General features: G+C 39.1%; 1 protein-coding gene across 5 annotated transcripts in view; it reads left to right on the forward strand.

Moving 5' to 3' along the window:
• The first annotated feature begins 4034 nt into the window (after positions 1-4034).
• The window catches only part of LOC132096545 (solute carrier family 12 member 7-like), a 38225-nt gene continuing 19181 nt past the window's right edge, over positions 4035-23078 (forward strand). For 2 of the 5 annotated variants that reach the window (XM_059501974.1, XM_059501977.1), the window contains exons 1-4: positions 4035-4426; positions 21738-21823; positions 21976-22107; positions 22253-22399. In XM_059501974.1, coding sequence (XP_059357957.1) covers positions 4303-4426; positions 21738-21823; positions 21976-22107; positions 22253-22399 — 489 coding nt within the window. In that variant the 5' untranslated portion in view covers positions 4035-4302. Of the gene's footprint in view, positions 4427-20158; positions 20465-21737; positions 21824-21975; positions 22108-22252; positions 22400-23078 lie in introns of those variants that run through there. The other 3 variants (XM_059501973.1, XM_059501976.1, XM_059501975.1) reach the window with 2 other exon arrangements.

A 23078-nucleotide genomic window follows, 5' to 3' on the forward strand; every position in this document is an offset into this window, starting at 1 on the left:
TCACGTCACCTGCTTCCTTTTTTTGCAAATGTATGCAAATCTACTTTCTGTCCCAGTCCACTCAATCACTGTGAAACAGCCCCTCTCTGTGTTTGGGAGCGCTTAAAAATAAGATTGAGTAGTAGTGTATAGATTTGAGAGGATGGTTGGGGAGGGAAAGGAGTCATGGGTGTGGAGGACTGCATGATTCACTCCTCCTGATGTTACCTTTCAGAGTGCCACTCTTCAGCGAGCACAAAGTTGATTTAGAGTGGTAAGTTAGTCCAGGTCGAGCGCAAACTATAATATATTGGTAGAAGAAAAACTTCAGATGATTTCCATGTATTTCTTTCTTAAGACATACAACAAGTATGTATAAATTAAATATAAAGATGCTATAATATAAGTGGATTCTTTGTTTGGATCAATTACTTTCTATCGGGGGTCCAAGAGGGTACTGCAGATTTCTTAAGTTGTTTTAAATGTACAAATGTATAAACTGTATGTGGATTCTGATAATTTTACAGCAGTAGCTCTTAAGTCCAGCCCTTGACACCTGATTCAGATCATCAGCTTCATAAACTGAGCCGTGTGTGTCAGATAAGAAAGACATTAAAAATGTTCATAGTGGGTCCCCTAGATAAGAGTTATTGTTAACATCAAATTTCAAATCTTGCTGATTGCTTAAAGTACATTGATTAAAATATGCATACTACTGCAACACAAATGAAGCACAATTGTTATTGTATTCGAGTTGTTAAAGGGCTGTTGCGACTACAATATTAATATCACTACTTACAAGCCAACTGCAGAGCATAGGGTTTTTTTTGTCTTGTTTTAGTGCACGTGTTTTGAATTTTCAGTAAGTTCATAATTATAACAAGAGTAAAGAGAGTAATATTTCACAACAACTGCTCTCTTTTATACATCATTAAGACTCTGTGTACCTTTGTGATTTGTACATATGTTCTGTAGATCTAGAGAGAGAGAGAGAGAGAGAGAGAGAGAGAGAGAGAGATTGTGTCTGTCCTTTTTCAAGTCAAGTTACATATTTGTAGAAAAAAAAGTCAGTTTAAGGGTATTTCGCATCACTGCATCAGCAATGTTCAGTAGTACATACCTACTGAACAGACAGGGGCATTGTCAAGCATCGGTTACAGCATTATCCAGGTAACGCATTGATAGCCGACTGGACCATGTAGAGTGGCTTTAATGTTAAACTTTTTTAACATCTTTTTTTCATTCATGAATGATGTGTTTTAATGCTTTTAATGGTTTTAATGCATTTTTTAACGGTCCCTTTCTGACACCTCCTGGCATAATAATGTAACTGCACTGACTGACAGCCTGTGTAAAATGAGCGCAGCAACCAGTCCTTAAACTGCTGATGTCAATAACACTCTGTTGGAAACTCTCTTGTAAAGACAGATTAGAGAAACTTACTATTAAACATATATTAATATACCAATGAGCTTAACACACACACACACACACTCATAAATATATGTGTGTGTGTGTGTGTGTGTGTTTATAGATAGATAGATAGATAGATAGATCGATAGATAGATAGATAGATAGATAGACGTTAGATAGATAGTGTTGAAGGGGGTCCCTGGTTTACAATCAATCATATATCGGATATATCGGCCGATATTTGGCAGTTTTCAAATATCGGCATCGGCCAAAACGTTTTTCTGCTTGGCTGATGTCTGATGTGTTCGAGGCGAGATTTTGATTTTGACGGTGCTGACAGCGGCAGAGCCTGAGTGCACACAGTGCTCACATTCTCTCTCTTGTTTACTGTCGTTGTTAACAGTTCTGTCTAGATAGAAGTCTGTATGATAATCAGATAGAACAGTTAAACAAAGGAATTAATGAATACAAAAAGTACTATAACGATTGCTTTTATATAGTTGTGAAGTGACATTCAGCCAAGTATGGTAACCCATACTCAGAATTTGTGCTCTGCATTTAACCCATCCGAAATGCACACACACAGAGCAGTGAACACACACACTGTGAGCACACACCCGGAGCAGTGGGCAGCCATTTATGCTGCGGCGCCCGGGGAGCAGTTGGGGGTTCGATGCCTTGCTCAAGGGCACCTAAGTCGTGGTATTGAAGGTGGAGAGAGAACTGTACATGCACTCCCCCCACCCACAATTCCTGCCGGCCCGGGACTCGAACTCACAACCTTTCGATTGGGAGTCCAACTCTCTAACCATTAGGCCACGACTTCCCCAGTGTTAGTTAGTAACAGAAAGGCAAACATTATAATATTTTCTCGTTTGCCATCAGCATTAAGCAAATATACATTTATCATTTAAACAAATCTTTGAATGGCTAATCAACATTTGATTTCACAAACCTTGCAAACTTTGCCAAATCCAGCTGTGAGATCTTGTGAAGTGTGTATTCAGCATGATCACGTGTTCTCTGTGTGACGGTCTGTCCGTGTGAATTGAATGCATGAATGTCATATTCATGTCATTTTCTTCCGTGTGCTGTATGTAAATGAATGTTACCCTGGATTTATTTGAAAAATATGATTCCCAATGCACACAAACTTCCCAGAATACTGAGTGCCCTGTTGGTTAAAGTGTTTACTTTCTTTTCAATTATATTTTTTATTAAATATTTGTTTATTTGTGGAAAATACTTTGTAATCTAAAGTATATGTTTATTTTACACATTTATTTTTTAATCCATTATCAAATAGATTTCAAATTTCTTAAATATTAATTAAAATAAAAATAACAAAAATATATCGGCTTTATATTGGCCCCCCTGCTTTCCAAGATATCGGCAACGGCTGTCAAAAGAACAATATCGGTCGACCACTACTTTGAATAATTCACTTTTAGATAAGAAAACTTTGAGCACAATTAAAACTCATCCAAAGCTCTTGTTGAAATCTTATCACAGTGCAGGTAAAGTTGCCTGACTAAGTGCAATGCACAGCTTATAATACCCTACATAGGACAGGGACATAATGAACTTCACAATGCTGTTAGTATGCATTAAAGAAAGCATCTCCAGTTTATATTTAGTTCAGCTTTTTAGATAGAGGTACAAGTGTATTTCTCAAAACAATATGTATATTATATATATATATTTTTTTAACATACATATTTTATTTATTTAACCTGTAGCTTTTATTCCATGCTTCAGTTGTTAACTTCTGCAAGAGCCCAAATGCAGTCTGTTCGAAAACTGTATAGGCTGCCACCTGCTGGATTGTTGACAGACAGTCAATCACATATGGCCAAAAAAAACAACAACTTTTTTTCATTTTTCATTGAAAAGATTATATAGGCCGTCTGTTGTGAACACCACTTCCAAAATGCTATTGTTTTCTCCATATTTACACCACTTCCAAAATGCTATTGTTTTCTCCATATTTACCAATTTGTGAGAATTTATCTATTTGCTTGGACCTCACACAACAGAAGATTTGCAGCCACAACAGCAGATTTCTCCACCACTGAAAAGCTGCTATGCAGGTCTGCAGGTTGTTCCTGTGAAGTCAGCATAGTTCACTGTTGAGAACCTTATCAGCCTCTTTCACATGACCAACGAGTGCGTTGTCATTGGCAGTCCAGTTAGGGTATGTTTGTGCACACACCCTTGAAGCAGAAAACAGCAACTCATTTTCTAGGCCTATTTTTTTAAAACCAATGCATACATATTTTTTTAAAGAATTATGCTAATCAACACTCAAGAGTTCTGTGTAAAAACATGGTGTCCACCAAACATTCATGCAGTTTTAGTATAGCCTTTCCAGAGAAACAGGAGCGATGCAGTTATTTTAAGCTTCAATTCCTCTCCAGTCCTAATGGTTCCTGAATGGAGTGATTGTAGCACACATTTCCTTTTAGGAACGTCATAAAGGGGGTAGGGCAGGGAATAGGGCTGGGGTTGAGGAATGCCACATTGTGTTTAGCCTTTTGTTCCCGTCACTTTGGCCAGTCTCAGATGACTCTCTGACACGGCAAACAATCATCTCCCTCCCAGCATTCACAGGTACAACGAGAAGGGCAGTTAACACGAAACAGGAAGCACCAGCTCAAAGCTCTGTGGCAGGACAAAACAGCCCGTCGCTCCTCGAGGGAGGAGTTGTGTACAGCTGCTTATTTGGTTGAGAGTGATCACATGGGCTGCCGCGTCTGAACAACAGTTGTGAAGAAGTCAGAGAACTTCGAACTGTGGCGAGCCCAAGAGACTTGTGGTGAGACAGAGAGACAGAGATAGAGATAGATAGATAGAGAGAGAGAGAGAAAAGACTCAAGGAATATAACACTGAGCACATTGTGTGAGGAAAAAATGCCCACAAACTTCACAGTGGTGCCGGTGGGAGACACCCCTATAGCAAATCCAGAGTATGATGGAGAGATAATGCAAGAAGAGGACAAGGAGGAGACATACACGGCAGCGGGACCAAACTCAGGTGAGAGCTTTCTGTGTAAAAAAAAACATTCTGCCTGGACATGTGCAAACATAAGAGCACTTTTAAAGGCTTATTGTGCAAGACTTGGGTTTTCTTAAAAGCGTCTGTTTACAGTAAGCGCATCATCAGAAGCAAATATGTGACGTGTTCACTTCCATGTGTTTGTGAAATCATCTTCTATGGAGTGTAAACAATTTATGGTTTCCTGGTGCCTTTTCCCCCTTCATTTTCCTGTTTCTCTTTTACTCTGACGTCTTCCGCTGTTTCTATTTAGATTAATTAACTTAATCGGTTGCTCCACTTTTTTGTGTAGAAAAAAAGAAAACTTTTGTCAAGTCAAGTCAAGTCGCACAGTCTTCTTCTATGCGACGTTCTGAACTTTCTTTTGTGGATTCCATTCAAATTTAAAGTGATAGTTTAAAAAGGAAAATTCTATCATCCTTACTCACCCTCAAGTTTCAAACCTGTATGAATATCTTTATTCTTCTGAACACAGAAAATTTCATTTTAAAGAATGTTGGTAACCAACCTCCGTAGTATTTTTTTCCCTTACTGTAGAAGTCAATAGCTATACCTCAACTGTTTGGTTACCATTATTCTTCAAAATACCTTCTTAGCAGAAGATACAAATTCATAGGTCTGGAACAACATGAGCGTGAGTAAATGACAGAATCTGAATAACAACTAAATGGATGCATTCATTAGGAATTTAAATTTGCATCAGGATTCTTCTTGTCGTGTAACTTGTTGATTGTTTTTTCTTTGTTTACATCAAATGTGGAAGTTGTGTTTGGTCGATGTTCCTTATTTTCTGACTTGACACACTATTGGAACAGGCGTAATAATCATCTTAAATCATCTTAGTCATCTTAAAGTTAATCTTTATTCATTCACATAATAATTGCCTAATCCAGAAGTTTTATTTCATGTGTGTTAATGTGTGTACATTGGTGTGTAGCAGAGCTTGTTGCTCATCATTATGGAATTTGTCCCCATCCTTTTAACTGGCCTATTTAAAACCTTCCATGACAAAAATAAGTTTAATTGTGCTGTTTCCTTTATAAGATGAAATGCTCCTTGTGAAAAAAACCTTCCCATGGCTGTAAAGGCATTTTGTGTTGGCATCAGATGAACATTTAACCCTATAAAGCCTTACTGTAGAGTACATGAATTTCCTATAAATGAACAAGGTCAGAACTCTTGACGAAAAACCTGCTCTACATGCCTTCTGCCCTCTGATTGATAGTTCATACATACAACTATAAAAATGTCCTATTCAGGTCAAAGTCAAAGTCACCTTTATTTATATAGCGCCTTAAACAAAATACATTGCTAACATTCATTAGGAAAACAGTGTCAATAATGCAAAAATGATTGTTAAAGGCAGTTCATCATTGGATTCTGTTATGTCATCTCTGTTCAGTTAAATAGTGTCGGTGCATTTATTTGCAATCAAGTCAACGATATCGCTGTAGATGAAGTGTCCCCAACTAAGCAAGCCAGAGGCGACAGCGGCAAGGAACCGAAACTCCATCAGTGACAGAATGGAGAAAAAAACCTTGGGAGAAACCAGGCTCAGTTGGGGGGCCAGTTCTCCTCTGACCAGACGAAACCAGTAGTTCAATTCCAGGTTGCAGCAAAGTCAGATTGTGCAGAAGAATCATCTGTTTCCTGTGGTCTTGTCCTGGTGCTCCTCTGAGACAAGGTCTTTACAGGGGATCTGTATCTGGGGCTCTAGTTGTCCTGGTCTCCGCTGTCTTTCAGGGATGTAGAGGTCCTTTCTAGGTGCTGATCCAGCATCTGGTCTGGATACGTACTGGATCCGGGTGACTGCAGTGACCCTCTGATCTGGACACAGACTGAATCTGGTGGCCACGGTGACCTCGGAACAAGAGAGAAACAGACAAATATTAGCGTAGATGCCATTCTTCTAATGATGTAGAAAGTACATAGGGTGTTATGGGAAGTGTTTCCGGTTCCGGTTTACCTAATTAATGCAGCCTAAATATCCTTTAACGGATTTGGATAATAAAAGCATATTAGTATGTGTAACTAACTCTAAAGAAAGAGTAAATTAATAATTACTTTCGAACTTTATTTTATTAGTCTCCTCTGTTAATGTGGCGAGTCCTTTATTTCCGTCTCCATAGTGGAACGTTAATTTTGCATCTAGAAAGGTGGGACTTGTTAGAGAGACGCACACACGGAAGGAAAGGAGAAAAAATCTCATGTTGCACTAAAACACTCTGAAGTCGAAAACACTAAAGAAAAGGAGGGTATAATTAAGCACCTAGCTGGAACGGGAACAAGGTATTGTGTTTGGTTTGTTTAATGTTTGTTTGCATTAATATGTAGGATAATTTATTCGACTTGAAGTGTTTAAATGTGTATCCGCTTATGTTATGTGAAGTTATGCTAACATAAACCTTTCAGCATTGTTAATACTGACTGAGGTAATGTCATAAAAGGGTTTTTATGAATGGCTATTTGTAATGTTGTTATATATTGTTATATAATATACAATATATTGTTGAATGTGGCCTTTGGCTATGTTTGAGTTCGTAAGAGCTAATTTTATGTTATTTATCTGTCCTAGCTCTTACGGTGTTTCAAGGAGAAAAAAAGGTTTAAGAAAATAAAGACTTTTTGAAATATCAGTAAGCTTCACCATTGTCTGGCTGGGGTTTAGCTACAGTAAGAGCTTGACCCGCATCGATACTGACGACGTGTTGTCTACGACGGGCCACGGAGGATCTTCAAAGCGCCGGTTACAGTTTCTGCTACATCGTGTCAGCATGGACGCATCAAGCTGCATCTTCACGCCTCGCGCCTGACCTACGTTGGACAGCGGTCTCACAGATTCGGTGAAATGGTCAAGTACAAGTACCTCATTCACGGACATTGATGCAGGACTGTGAGTATTAACCCACTATTATACAGTCTATAGTACAGTAATAAGGCGAACAACGGATTAACGGCTTCTTGGACTGAACATTTAATACTTACCGACTCAGCAACGAGAGCAACAAAAAGCTGTGGTTACATTTGCACTCATGCCTGCGTGCATCCACATGGACTCTTTCTAATTAAGGACACATAGACATTTTTTTATATTTTATTTTTTGGACTTTGCGTTTATCCACTTAATTAACTGTGTTTTTTGAGGTCTTCACATTTTCATTTCTTGCATTTTGGATTTAAGAACTTTGATAACTTTGTTTATTGTGGTATTTACACTGTCAGTTATTACAGTTATTTGAGTGTCTATATGTAAATGCATATGTGCTAACCACTTTAAACTGATGTTCTGATATTTTATGTTCTTACAGTTCATAACGAGGGCTTTATTACATCTGCTAAGGGGTCTTCTGCCGTTAGAGTTTAAAATTTTAGGTGATAATGTCAGAGTCAGGTAATGAGATAGAGGTGGAGGAGCAGATGGCTGTTTATCAGCATGAAGATTTACAAGGTGAAGCCGACATAATGGTAGACTCTTCAGAGAGACCGTGTCTGAAGGAAACAAATGAAGCTAAACAACAAAGTTTAACTGATCTCCAAGGCAAGCTTAACAAGGATGACAATGCTCATGAAGGTCCAAGACGCTCTGAACGCACACGCCATCCTACAGAGAAGATGCGCGCACATCAATATGAAGAGGCCAAGAAAAAAGAGAAAAGGCTGTATGTCATGTACGAGCTATGGAAGCTCCACACACGGAAGGCAAGAGATCAGCTAAAGACTTATATGTCAGAGAGTCAGCTCTGGCCTCTCATTGAAGAGCTTAAGAAAGATAAAGAAGATGTAATGAACATTTATTATGAAATTCGAAATCTCACTACACCCTCCACCGACATAAGAAGAAGAGTTGATACGTGTGAATCGGTGACCACAGAAATCATCAACATTGCCTACAGCAGAGCTATAGATGATGAAAGCGGGTTTGATGAGCAGCAGGAAAGACAACGCCTTCATGAACTGCTCCGCCATGACTATGCAAAGTCTGTCTATGGATCCGCGGCTTCTTTTATAAGTCACAGCCAGTCTGACCACTACTCCATAACTTCAGTTATGACAGCAAAACGTGCAGATGCTGCTGCTGAACTAGCAGTGAAAGAAGCAAATTATCAGATGCTGCTAGAGGAAGAAAGGCAAAAGGAATCCATAAGAGAGTTAGAGGAACAACAACGCAAGGCTCTAGAGGTTCAAAGGCGTGAGTTGGAGCGACTGCAGGCAGAGAAAGAGATACGGGCAGCTCAAGCCAAGTTGAGGATCTATGAAAAGGAGACAGAACACAAGGATGCTAACTATGTTAAAAAGGAAAGGAACATGGAAGCAAAGAATGTGCCTGTAACTACAGTGCCCCTCTCTCAAGTTGCATCGCCCCGTTGTACAGACATTTCCTCTCTCGCTCAGATCCTTCAAGACAACATAGCCTTAAATAGGCTTCCTGTTCCTGAGCCATTTGTCTTTAATGGCGATCCCATACAATTTATTGAATGGAAGTCAGCATTCACCTCACTCATTGATCAAAGGGCAATCACACCAGCTGAAAAACTATATTACCTGAAAAAATACGTTGGTGGCCCAGCACGGCAGGTTTTAGATGGCAACTTCTACCGAAATGACAATGAAGCATACCAAGACGCATGGGACAAACTGAACCATCGCTTTGGTCAGCCATTCACCATTCAGAGAGCATTCAGAGAGAAGCTTACCAACTGGCCGAGAATTCCATCAAAGGATGCTGAAGGACTGAGACGCTTCTCAGATTTTCTAAATGCTTGTCAAGATGCCATGCCTTATGTCAAGGGTCTCGACATATTAAATGACTGGGAGGAGAATCGGAAGCTGGTTCACAAATTACCAGACTGGGCAGCTTTAAGCTGGAACCGACAAGTCACGCAAAGCCTAAATGAAAATCAAGAATTTCCAAGTTTCAAGGAGTTTGCTAGATTCACGTCAAACGAAGCTGAGATTGCCTGCAATCCCATTACGTCCTTTCATGCCCTTCGTTTATCAGATTCTATCACTGAGAAGAGAAATCTCAAAGACGTAAAGAAAAACAAGGCTAGTGTTCTTACCACTCAAACAGTCACTGACAATGAGAACCATAAGTCAGAACAGAGGAAGGTTAAGATTTTATGTATTCTTTGTCAAGATAATAGACACCAGCTTCATGCATGCTCCAAGTTCACTGAGATGGTGTTGGTTGAGCGACGCAACTACATAAAGGAGAAGAAACTCTGCTATGGATGCCTGAAATCCGGCCACAGCGTGAGAGAATGCCGTCATCGTCATTTTTGTGACCACTGTAAGGGAAAGCATCCTACAGCCCTGCATGATGACAACTATAAAAGAGAAAGGTCTACAACAGAACCAGAGACAAATCGAGGCGCTGCTGCAACGTCACTCAGTGTAGCAGGTGAAGGCTCATCCAACACATCAATGGTGATACCGGTCTGGGTTTCATCTAAAAATGATCCAACGACTGAGAAACTTGTCTATGCACTACTCGACACTCAAAGCGACACTACGTTTATTGACCAAGAAGTGAGTGATGGTCTTAATGCTGACAAGTATCCAGTGAAACTGAAGTTGACGACTATGAGTGGTAAGGATACAGTGCTCACAAGCGAAGGTGTTTCTGGACTTCGTGTTAGAGGATATAGTTCCGCAGTTCAAGTTGATCTTCCGGTCGCCTATACAAAGGACTGCATACCTGTTAACCGCTCTCACATTCCCACTTGTGAGACCGCTAAACAATGGAGTCATCTTGCAGAAATAGTGGATGAAATCCAACCACTGAAGGACTGTGTAGTAGGTCTTTTGATCGGCTACAACTGCTCAAGAGCTATGGCACCAAGACAAGTCCTTTTAGGAGAAGACGAGGAACCCTACGCTGTAAGGACGGATTTAGGATGGAGTATTGTAGGGCGCTCACTACAGACCCATGATGCGTTGAGCACACATCATTTGTGTCACAGAATTACAGTTAAGGAGCTACCTCCGATAACTCCTACTGACGTCATTCGCATTTTAGAGTCTGACTTCAAAGATGGCAGTGACGGCAGCAAAATTGTGTCACAAGACGACATCAAATTCCTCAACATACTGGATGAGGGAATAAGGAAAAATATACATGGCCATTATGAGATGCCTCTGCCCTTCAAAACCAGACCCAGTTTGCCTGACAACAAAGGCTCAGCTATGACACGCCTCCTTCACCTTAAAAGGAAATTGCAACGGGATGAAAGGTATAAGAAGCATTATGTTGAGTTCATGGAGGAGGTCATCGGAAACGGAGATGCTGAGCAGGTCAAGGATGGTGGGAGTGAAGGCGAGAGATGGTACATTCCCCATCATGGTGTGCACCATGCGAAGAAGCCAGATAAACTTCGTGTAGTGTTCGATTGCTCTGCCAGATACAAAGGAACAAGCTTGAATGATCACCTCCTCTCTGGGCCTGACATGTTGAACAACTTAAGTGGAGTTCTCATCCGTTTCCGACAGCACCCCGTTGCATTGATGTGCGACATTCAGAAGATGTTCCATCAGTTTCACGTGGTCGAAGCTGATCGCAACTTCCTGCGCTTTCTTTGGTGGAAGCAAGGAGATTTAAACTCACAGCCCAGCGAGTTTCGCATGAAAGTGCATCTGTTCGGTGCAGCTTCCTCTCCAGGATGTGCAAATTATGGGATGAAACATCTAGCTAAGGAGAATCGTGACATATACACTCAAGGCTCGAGATTTGTTATGAGGAACTTTTATGTAGATGATGGGCTCGCAAGTGTTGAAAACACTGAAGATGCTATTCAGCTTGCCAGGGAAGCTTGTGAACTCTGTGCCATGGGTGGTCTCCGTCTACATAAGTTTGTGTCTAACGACAGAAAGGTATTAGAGAGTATACCACAATCCGAACGAGCAACCAATGTGAAGGATATGGATCTCGCATTTGATGATTTGCCACTTGAGAGAGCTCTCGGGATTCAATGGGATGTGGAGTCTGACTGCTTCAGGCTTAACGTCAGCCTCAAAGAACAGCCTGCAACTCGACGCGGCATTTTATCTACAGTGGCTTCTCTGTACGATCCTCTTGGGTTTGTGGCGCCAGTCGTCCTCAGAGCGAAGATCATTCTTCAGGAGATGTGCAGACGGGGTACTGGCTGGGACGATCCTCTCACTGACGAGCTTCGCCCAAAATGGGAACAATGGAGAAGTGATCTAGCCCACTTAGATAATTTCACCATATCCCGTACCTACTCACCTGCTGGATTTGGAAGGGTCTCAAAGACAGAGCTGCATCACTTTTCTGATGCCAGTATGAAGGGTTATGGCCAGTGCTCATACCTGCGACTCCAAAACGAAGAGGGTGATATTCATTGTGCCTTAGTTGTAGGAAAATCACGTGTCTCTCCAACCAAGGTCACAACCATCCCAAGATTAGAATTAACAGCAGCAGTTGTTTCAGTGAAGATAAGCAACATGCTTAAGGAGGAATTGGGATGTATTAATGCCGAGGAGTTCTTCTGGACCGACTCTAAAGTGGTCTTAGGTTATATAAGAAACGAAGCACGACGATTTCACACGTTTGTGGCTAACCGGGTTCAGAAGATTCAGCTCAGCTCAGCCCCACAACAGTGGCGATATGTCCCAACAAATGAGAATCCTGCTGACCATGCTTCTCGGGGCTTAACTGCCAGTGAGTTTTTGTCATCCACATGGCTCACTGGGCCCAAGTTCCTATGGAACAAGGAAATAAAGCTGGTTACAGATGAAATACCAGAGTTAACCGTCGGAGATCCAGAGGTCAGGAGTGTTCTAGCGCTCAGTACCAAAACCACTGAATGCGTGAACCTAGTTGATCGCTTGTCTAAGTTCTCATCATGGTCGCTAGCTACGCGAGCAGTTGCACGCATTCTCAGGCGTATAAGCAAGAACAGATCAAACAGTCTCACCACTGTAACAGAACGAGAAGAGGCAGAACATTGCTTAATCAAAGATCTGCAGAAAAATGTGTATCAAGAAGAGTTGAAACTGCTGAGCAAAGGGATCCCTCTACCACATCACAATCCGTTACATGCTCTTGACGCTTTTCTCCACGACGACGGTGTCCTCAGGGTGGGAGGGAGGCTGTGCAATTCCTCTCTTCCCAACTTCATCAAGCACCCTGCAATCATTCCCAAAGATCATCACATCACGAGGATGATTATTGCCTATCACCACGAGAAGATGAAACATCAAGGTAAAGGTCTTACCATTAATGAAATAAGGCGCAGCGGCTACTGGATTACAGGAATCAACCGGGCAGTTGCATCCTACATTCGTCAATGTGTCACTTGTAGACGGCAACGCAAACCTATGGAAGAGCAAAGGATGGCCGATCTACCCCCTGAACGGTTGGAGCCATCACCTCCCTTCACTTTCTGCGGCATGGACTGCTTCGGGCCATTCCTTACAAAACAAGGAAGAAAAGAGAACAAAAGGTACGGTCTTCTTTTCACTTGCCTTAGTTCCCGTGCTGTTCATATTGAGGTTCTTGAAGACATGTCGACAAATGCCTTCATAAATGGCCTTCGATGTTTCATCGCCATACGTGGTGCTGTTCGTCAGATCAAGTCTGATCAAGGAAGCAACTTCGTAGGAGCCAAAAATGAGTTTAGAGAAGCTTTAAGGGAAGTCGATGCAGACCGTCTGGCTGTATTTCTTGCAGAAAAGCAGTGCGACTTCAGCATGAATGCACCCCATTCTAGCCATGCCGGAGGAGTGTGGGAAAGACAAATAAGGACAGTGAGAAGCGTTCTAAGGTCCACTCTTGCCCTTTCCTCTGGTAGACTAAATGATGCTTCACTACGGGCCTTTTTCTATGAGGCTATGGCTATAGTCAATAGTCGTCCTCTGACTGTTGACAATCTCAGTGACCCCCATAGCCTCGAACCACTCACCCCTAATCATCTTCTGACGATGAAATCTGTCCAAGCCTTGCCTCCTCCTGGTGAATTCGTCAGAGAAGATGTGTATGGCAAGAAAAGGTGGAGACATGTTCAATATCTCGCAGAACAGTTCTGGAGTCGATGGCGAAAGGAATACCTTGCCAACATTGCTCTCAGACAACGCTGGCATGCTCCAAGAAGAAATTTACAAGTAGGAGATATTGTAATCATGAAAGGAGAGGATGTGCACAGGAATGAGTGGAGATTGGGTAGAGTTTCAGAAACCACTACTGACAAAGATGGACTTGTACGGAGAGTTAAAATTCAGCTTGGTGACAGTAAGCTTGGCAAGAAAGGTGAGCGTCTTCACAAGGTGTCCGAAGTTGAGCGCCCAGTCCAGAAGCTTGTTCTGCTGCTGGAGACTAACTAAATCTGCTCCTTCCCTCCATAGCGCATAATATTACATAGTTATAGTTAAGTTTCCAACTTTGGCATAAGTTGTCTTTGTTCTTATACGGCTTAGGGAAGGCAATTTTCAGTTAAAATCATTCGTGCCTAATGTAATCTGTGTACCGTTCCATTATTCACTCATGATTGGTGGGAGTGTAACTAACTCTAAAGAAAGAGTAAATTAATAATTACTTTCGAACTTTATTTTATTAGTCTCCTCTGTTAATGTGGCGAGTCCTTTATTTCCGTCTCCATAGTGGAACGTTAATTTTGCATCTAGAAAGGTGGGACTTGTTAGAGAGACGCACACACGGAAGGAAAGGAGAAAAAATCTCATGTTGCACTAAAACACTCTGAAGTCGAAAACACTAAAGAAAAGGAGGGTATAATTAAGCACCTAGCTGGAACGGGAACAAGGTATTGTGTTTGGTTTGTTTAATGTTTGTTTGCATTAATATGTAGGATAATTTATTCGACTTGAAGTGTTTTAAATGTGTATCCGCTTATGTTATGTGAAGTTATGCTAACATAAACCTTTCAGCATTGTTAATACTGACTGAGGTAATGTCATAAAAGGGTTTTTATGAATGGCTATTTGTAATGTTGTTATATATTGTTATATAATATACAATATATTGTTGAATGTGGCCTTTGGCTATGTTTGAGTTCGTAAGAGCTAATTTTATGTTATTTATCTGTCCTAGCTCTTACGGTGTTTCAAGGAGAAAAAAGGTTTAAGAAAATAAAGACTTTTTGAAATATCAGTAAGCTTCACCATTGTCTGGCTGGGGTTTAGCTACAGTATGTTATGTGTATGCCAGGTTAAAGAGATGGGTCTTTAATCTAGATTTAAACTGCAAGAGTGTGTCTGCCTCCCGAACAATGTTAAGTAGGTTATTCCAGAGTTTAGGCGCCAAATAGGAAAAGGATCTGCTACCCGCAGGTGATTTTGATATTCTAGGTATTATCAAATTGCCTGAGTTTTGAGAACATAGCGGACGTAGAGGATTATAATGTAAAAGGAGCTCATTCAAATACTGAGGTGCTAAACCATTCAGGGCTTTATAAGTAATAAGCAATATTTTAAAATCTATACGATGTTTGATAGGGAGCCAGTGCAGTGTTGACAGGACCGGGCTAATATGGTCATACTTCCTGGTTCTAGTAAAAACTCATGCTGCTGCATTTTGGACTAGCTGTAGTTTGTTTACTAAGCGTGCAGAACAACCACCCAATAAAGCATTACAATAATCTAACCTTGAGGTCATAAATGCATGGATTAACATTTCTGCATTTGACATTGAGAGCATAGGCCGTAATTTAGATATATTTTTGAGATGGAAAAATGCAGTTTTACAAATGCTAGAAACGTGGCTTTCTAAGGAAAGATTGCGATCAAATAGCACACCTAGGTTCCTAACTGATGACGAAGAATTTTTATATCGACTATGCAATCCATTAGTTTTTCAAATTGGTGTGTTTCACCGGGCTGCGAAGAAATATAGAGCTGAGTATCATCAGCATAACAGTGAAAGCTAACACCATGTTTCCTGATGATATCTCCCAAGGGTAACATATAAAGCGTGAAGAGTAGCGGCCCTAGTACTGAGCCTTGAGGTACTCCATACTGCACTTGTGATCGATAGGATACAACTTCATTCACTGCTACGAACTGATGGCGGTCATATAAGTACGATTTAAACCATGCTAATGCACTTCCACTGATGCCAACAAAGTGTTCAAGTCTATGCAAAAGAATGTTGTGGTCAATTGTGTCAAACGCAGCACTAAGATCCAATAAAACTAATAGAGAGATACACCCACGATCAAATGATAAGAGCAGATCATTTGTAACTCTAAGGAGAGCAGTCTCAGTACTATGATACGGTCTAAATCCTGACTGGAAATCCTCACATATACCATTTTTCTCTAAGAAGGAATATAATTGTGAGGATACCACCTTTTCTAGTATCTTGGACAGAAAAGGGAGATTCGAGATTGGTCTATAATTAACTAGTTCTTTGGGGTCAAGTTGTGGTTTTTTGATGAGAGGCTTAATAACAAGCAGTTTGAAGGTTTTGGGGACATATCCTAATGACAATGAGGAATTGATAATAGTCAGAAGAGGATCTATGACTTCTGGAAGCACCTCTTTTAGGAGCTTAGATGGTATAGGGTCTAACATACATGTTGTTGGTTTAGATGATTTAACAAGTTTATACAATTCTTCCTCTCCTATAGTAGAGAATGAGTGGAACTGTTCCTCAGGGGGTCTATAGTGCACTGTCTGATTCGATACTTTAGCTGACGGCTGAATGGTTGCAATTTTATCTCTAATAGTATCAATTTTAGAAGTAAAGTAGTTCATAAAGTCATTACTGCTGTGGTGTTGGGAAATGTCAACACTTGTTGAGGCTTTATTTTTCGTTAATTTAGCCACTGTATTGAATAAATACCTGGGGTTATGTTTGTTTTCTTCTAAAAGAGAAGAAAAGTAAATGTCTCTAGCAGTTTTTAATGCTTTTCTGTAGGATATGTTACTTTCCCGCCAAGCAATACGAAATACCTCTAGTTTTGTTTTCCTCCAGCTGCGCTCCATTTTTGGGCTGTTCTCTTTAGGGTGCGAGTATGCTCATTATACCATGGTGTCAAACTGTTTTCCTTAACCTTCCTTAAGCGTAAAGGAGCAACTTTATTTAAAGTGCTAGAAAAGAGAGAGTCCATAGTTTCTGTTACATCATCAAGTTGTTCTGAGGTTTTGGATATGCTAAGGAATTTGGTTACATCAGGAAGATAACTTAAAAAGCAGTCTTTTGTGTTAGAAGTGATGGTTCTTCCATACTTGTAACAAGAAGTAGAATTTACAATTTTGGCTATATGAAGTTTGCACAGAACTAAATAATGATCTGAGATATCATCACTTGGCTGAATAATTTCAACACCATCAACATCAATTCCATGTGACAGTATTAAATCTAGAGTATGATTTCGACAATGAGTAGGTCCTGAAACGTGTTGCCTAACACCAGTAGAGTTCAGAATGTCTATAAATGCTGATCCCAATGCATCTTTTTCATTATCAACATGGATATTAAAATCACCAACTATTAAGACTTTATCTGCAGCCAGAACTAACTCGGATGTAAAATCACCAAACTCTTTAATAAAGTCTGTATGGTGCCCTGGTGGCCTGTATACAGTAGCCAGTACAAACATAACAGGGGATTTATCATTAACATTTGTTTCTCTGGATAATGTTATATGAAGCACCATTACTTCAAACGAGTTATACTTGAAGCCTGCCCTCTGAGAAATCCTGAAAATGTTGTTATAAATATGTTGTTGAAGCAACACCTCCACCTTTGCCTTTTAGACGCGGCTCATGTTTATAACAGTAATCTTGGGGGGTGGACTCATTTAAAATAATGTAATCATCAGGTTTTAGCCAGGTTTCTGTCAAACAGAGTACATCTATATTATGATCAGTGATCATATTATTTACAAAAAGTGTTTTCGTAGAAAGGGATCTGATATTCAATAAGCCAAGCTTTATCATTTGTTTATCCATATTGCATCTGTTTTTTATTTGTTGAACCTCAATTAAATTGTTAATCTTAACTTGGTAGAGTATGGAGATTTACCCTTATTAGCTGATAATTATGATTATGTTCAAGATGGACATGCACATTTCTATCATAGCCCTCCTCTGAGAAAACCTAGAGATACGTTTTTTCAATCTCATCTGAAATGATCAGTGTTGGGGGCAACGCATTACAAGTAACATGCATAACCCATTCAGATTACTTTTTTGATGTTACAAGTAAAGTAATGTGTTACAAGTAACATGCATTACCTAATCAGATTACTTTTTGATCTAACAAGTAATTAACTACAAGTAATGTGCATTACCTAATCAGATTACTTTTTGATGTAACGAGTAAAGAAACGCATTACAAGTAACATGCATTATGTAATCAGATTACTTTTTGATGTTATGAGTAAAAAAACGCATTACAATAGCGCACATTACATAATCAGATTACTTTTTGATGTTATGAGAAAGGAAACGCATTACAAGTAACATGCATTACATAATCAGATTACTTTTTGATGTTATGAGTAAAAAAACGCATTACAATAACATGCATTATAAAATCAGATTACTTTTTGATCTAACAAGTAAAGTAATGCATTACAAGTGTCATACATTATGTAGTCACATGACTTTTTTCGATGTCAATGAAAATTACATTTTAATAATACAAATACATTTATTTACAGTAGAAAAAGTCAATGCATATTTTCAAGTTTTTAAGTTTTAAATTTCAAAAACAATATTCACATTATAATTATGAATTGTAGCTGAAATATAGCCATTGCATGCATGACGTCCACTACAGTGGACATGTGATTAATCAGAGTTTTCTCTCAATCTAAAATCAAAACTTGGAAAATTTTACTGTGATATGACTCATTAGATATTGCTTTATGCTGCAATATTTTTTTTTACCTACAAGAGTCTCCTAGGATAGAAGGAATCGGTGGATATTCTGGAGCAACTTGGCATGTCTGACTGACCCTTGGCCATCTTGGTTTGGAGGGGGAAAAATCGAAACACAAAGGCTTGCCACTTGGTTTCAATTTATAGGATGATGCACCAGGGTCCAATGAAGAGATTGATGTGCAACTTTGCCATAAAAACCCGTGCAAATTCAAGAAAATGCTTTTTTAATAGCTGTCCACTGTAGTGACCACTATGCGTGAAAGGGTTAATGTGAAAACTTCATAAAGTTTTGGGGAAGTTCTGCCTAGTGGTTAGAGTTTGACTCCTAACCCTAGGGTTGTGGGTTCGAATCTCAGGCCGGCAATACCATGACTTAGTTGCCCTTGAGCAACTGCTCCCCGGGGGCCACAGCAAAAATTGTTGCCCACTGCTCCGGGTGTGTGTTCAAAGTGTATGTGTGTGCACTTTGGATGGGTTAAATGCAGAGCATGAATTCTGAGTATGGGTCACCATACTTGGCAGTATGTTACATCACGTCGCTTCACTTTAAAAATGTAATGCTTTTTATAAAGTAAACATAAGATAAATTGTCATTTTTATTGTTTCACCATTTACTGGACTAAAGCAACTTTTATTTGATCAGCCGTACATCATTTTATAAGAAAATTAATTTTGCGAGTATCAAATAGAATTTCAAATAGAAACATTTGTATCTCAATCATCGTTGCATTGCCAAAATACAGAGATCATAAAACTAAGCATTTAATACCATCTTGTGTTATTAGGAGGTCTAGAATGAAATATAATTCACCTGAAAAACTGTCAGAATTTCATCTTATCTTTTGGCGACATAAATAACATTTGCACTAAATTGTATACTTTTGCTCAGTTTTGGCATCTGAATAAAACTGGTGTTACTACACCATACATATCACAAATATCAGTGGAATCAATTGCACTTTAATATATATATATATATATATATATATATATATATATATATATATTATATACACACACACAGTTATTATTAATAGTTATATTTGGCCAAATCTTTTATACTTTTAAAATCCGGTATTTATACAGTAAATGCATGCCAACTGAGCTTTCCCAAAACATCACAAATTAGTCCCTGTGGGATTTCATTGTTTATATACAAAATTAGCATGTGTACAGGATGATAAACACAACTTACAAACCACACGGAGGGAATTCTCAGGAAAAGGATGTTTCGGAAACCTTGAAAGCTTTTAATGAACCTCCTCTGTTATTGTTCTGTTTTCACTGTGGAAAGAGACGTGAAATTAGATCCTTTGGCAGCACAGGCCTGGGAAATAGATATTTGCCAGTTTACTAATACAGCTTTAAAACCAACTTTCTCAGTCTGTCTAACAGCAGCAATATACCTGTACCTTAATGGAGCACCATGTCCAGTCTTAAGTCAGTCCAGTCACTGCTTAAAAACTAATATTTAGTTAAGTATCTCTAAATGTTTATCATCATCATAATATTATACCCACTTCAGACACACTCCTTAAGTTTCGCTTTGAAATGTTTCTGAAATTACACAAATGAGGTCTAGCATGCTGATGAACTGGATTTCAGTTTTTCTTTCAGCACATATTCTCTTTCAGCTGAATAACTGGTTTTGAATAAGCCTTTACTGTAATCCCCCTCCCCTCCTCGATTTGATGAGAAGTCATTCAAGACTCGCGCTCAGTCAGTGATCTAGTACAGAGGGTTTAAGAAATACAGTACAGAGCCAGTCTGGTGCTGTTTTTGAACCTCAGAGAGGACAGGACAAAACAGACTGGAGGGCAGGGAGAGGCTGATATCACCTACATAAAGCTTGTACTGGAATAAACATGAGTGAAGAAGATAGAGAAAGAGATGATCAGATATGAGAGGTAGGAGGGCTGCTGGAAGACAGAGACAGGCTGCTCTTCTTCACACAGACCTAATGAGTTTGTCTAGCATAGCTTGGAACAAGTCGAGAAGACTAGGTGAAGACTACTGAACTGTTACTCAACAGACTGGCATTAGACTGTACAGCAATTTCCTAAGGCACAGCGTTCTTACTGCTCAGACCATCAGAGACGTTTTGTCTCCTTCTCAGCATGGACTGTGAAGAAGGTTTGAATCTAAAGATATTAGGTGAGTTAGAATTTCATTGATATGCATTATCAAAAGATCATTACAATGGCAAGTGTAAGCTGATTTTAAACCATCTATTCAATTAATGTTAAGCATTTGAAATTTCTCATACTGGAAGAATGCTTGTTTGACCTATATATAGCCTATACATTGGTAATGTTTCACTTTCTTTTTTACCGCCAACATATGTTTCTTACATTAAGACTGAGGTGTGCAGTTGACAGCTCACAGATCTGCTGTTGTGAAGGTTTAAAATATAAACAGATTAAAACATTAAAAAGCGTGTCATGAGACATAGTTTAAGGGAACATAGGTTGTGTCTTCTAGATACACAAAAAATGACCTGGATGATCTGTTTGTATTTCATTGTCTCAAATATAAAAATAAAAAATATTTCATGCTTGTTTTCTGCAAATATTGGCTTGGTGAATGTGAACAGTAATGGCATATTAAACAGTATACTGGCATAAACAATTTTGGGGTTATCTAAAAGATGATAACATGAACCTAGTGTCTAATAAATGAAAGTGTTCGATTATATTTTTAGACTAAAATAAGAGATGAGTTATGTGGAAAATGTGAGTTTTGCCATGATTTCCCAAGACAAGAACAAACATGTCTTGTCAAGTTGAGTTAACGCTTTCACTTTTATTATTTTTTTTTGTACTTTTACACCTTATGTCTGGTCCAAAGCTAACAACACTGAAAATTTAGACGAAATAACTGAGATTTTGAGTAGATTTTAGAATTTTTGTTATAAAACGAATAGTTCCGGTCCTTGATTCTAATTGGTTGAGCCGCATTCAAAGCTGTTGTAAATTACACTACAAATAAACACCATTGTTTACTTCTGTGTATTTTGGCAACCACTTTGTTGGAACCACAACTGTTTCTAAGGAACTACATTGTTTGGTTGCAAGAATACTGTTTTTATTTAAATCATTGGACTTTATTTGCTCTGTTTTATTCTGTGAAACCTTACTCCTTATATGGAATAACCGTTTTATAAAAGCAATAAGCCCCGTGAAGCCGTGGTTTACAGTGAATTTATAACAACTAATGCACCTTAGGTGTTATAAATTCACTGTAAACCACAGCTTCACGGGGCTTATTGCTTTTATTTTCATTTCTTATACAACAATGAGGTACCTGTTTCTGTGCGAGTTTGTTGTGTTTGGAGTTTTAAAAAAAATGGTGTAACATATTCCAGCCTTTAAACAAAAAATCAACCTCTCCGATTTAAACCGTATTAGTGTTTTCTCTCATTTGCCAGGTGAGGAGACTCCCAGAGAAACCAGCTCTTTAATAAGTACAGATCATGATGACAGCATCTATGGCAAGAATATGGCTCTGTATGAGGTAGGCTAACAAACTGCTTAAAACCAACCATTTCAGCTTTGTGCATCAGCTATCACTGTTTGAGAACATTGTTCAAATAAAATACTTCACCTTATTTATATAGTGTCTTTAAAATACAATTTTAAATCATTTTGCTGCTCCATGTCTCACAGGATGAGATTGACAGCACACCGATGGTGTCATCTCTCCTCAACAAACTGGCCAACTACACCAACATAACCCAGGGGGCCGTCGAGCATGAGGAGGCGGAGAGTGAGGATGGGATTCAGAGGGTCACCGTGAATGTGAGTCTGCAAACTGCCTTGCACAAAGATGGTTAAAAGACTTTCAAACGCATTGAATTCACAGCTCCTGCAAGCATTTTGCTGCTATCTCAGTTTGTCCTACATAACTGAAGTGTTTTCGTTTTATGTGTCAATCTGTTTGAAGGGCCCTCAGATGGGCACATTTATAGGTGTGTTCCTGCCCTGCATGCAGAACATTCTGGGTGTGATTCTTTTTCTGCGGCTCACATGGATAGTGGGTACCGCGGGAATCTTGGAGGCCCTTGCTATCGTCTTCATGTGCTGTTCTTGCGTGAGTTTTTTTTTTTTTTTTTTTTCCAAATAAAAAAAAAAAACACTTTTTTTTTTTTGTACTCATTGATCTAGTGTATCCAGGTGGGAAAAGAAACATGGAGCCATTTCTTCACTCACTTAATAAAAATATGCCTTTTTGCCAGATTTGACAGTTTTGTCACACAAAGAAATGAAAAACTTGACATGTCCAAAAGTATTTCAACAACACTTTCTTATAATTATCAGATTTGGTGTTGATTCTACACATTGACATTCTAGACAACTATGTGCTTCAGACTTTGTGCCAACAGTTTGTGACAATGCAGAAATTGAGACCATTCTGAGATTTGTTTTTACCAAGTCAGATGCGGAACATCTTTACTAGCATTACTCAAAGTCTGGTACAGTGTTTTCTTTTTGTTTTTGTTTTTTTCTTAATAAAAACTAATAGGACCGCAATAAACAATCTTTTATGTTGTAATTCAATTCATATTAAAAAAATATATATTTTTGTATAGTATAAAACTTGAAATCTTTGAGTGTGTAAAAAAAATTAAATAAAACATGCCTTTATGTAAAGACAATTTATATTTTAGAGCTGTTTGAATGAATTTCACAAGAAACTACAAGTAATTCTCCCGTGCGTATCAAGACATGTCAAGACACACAGAGAAATGTCGCTGTGTGTAGCAGGAAGC

The sequence above is a fragment of the Carassius carassius genome, chromosome 20 (genome assembly GCF_963082965.1).
Source record: "Carassius carassius chromosome 20, fCarCar2.1, whole genome shotgun sequence".
NCBI classification, from domain to species: Eukaryota; Metazoa; Chordata; class Actinopteri; order Cypriniformes; family Cyprinidae; genus Carassius; species Carassius carassius.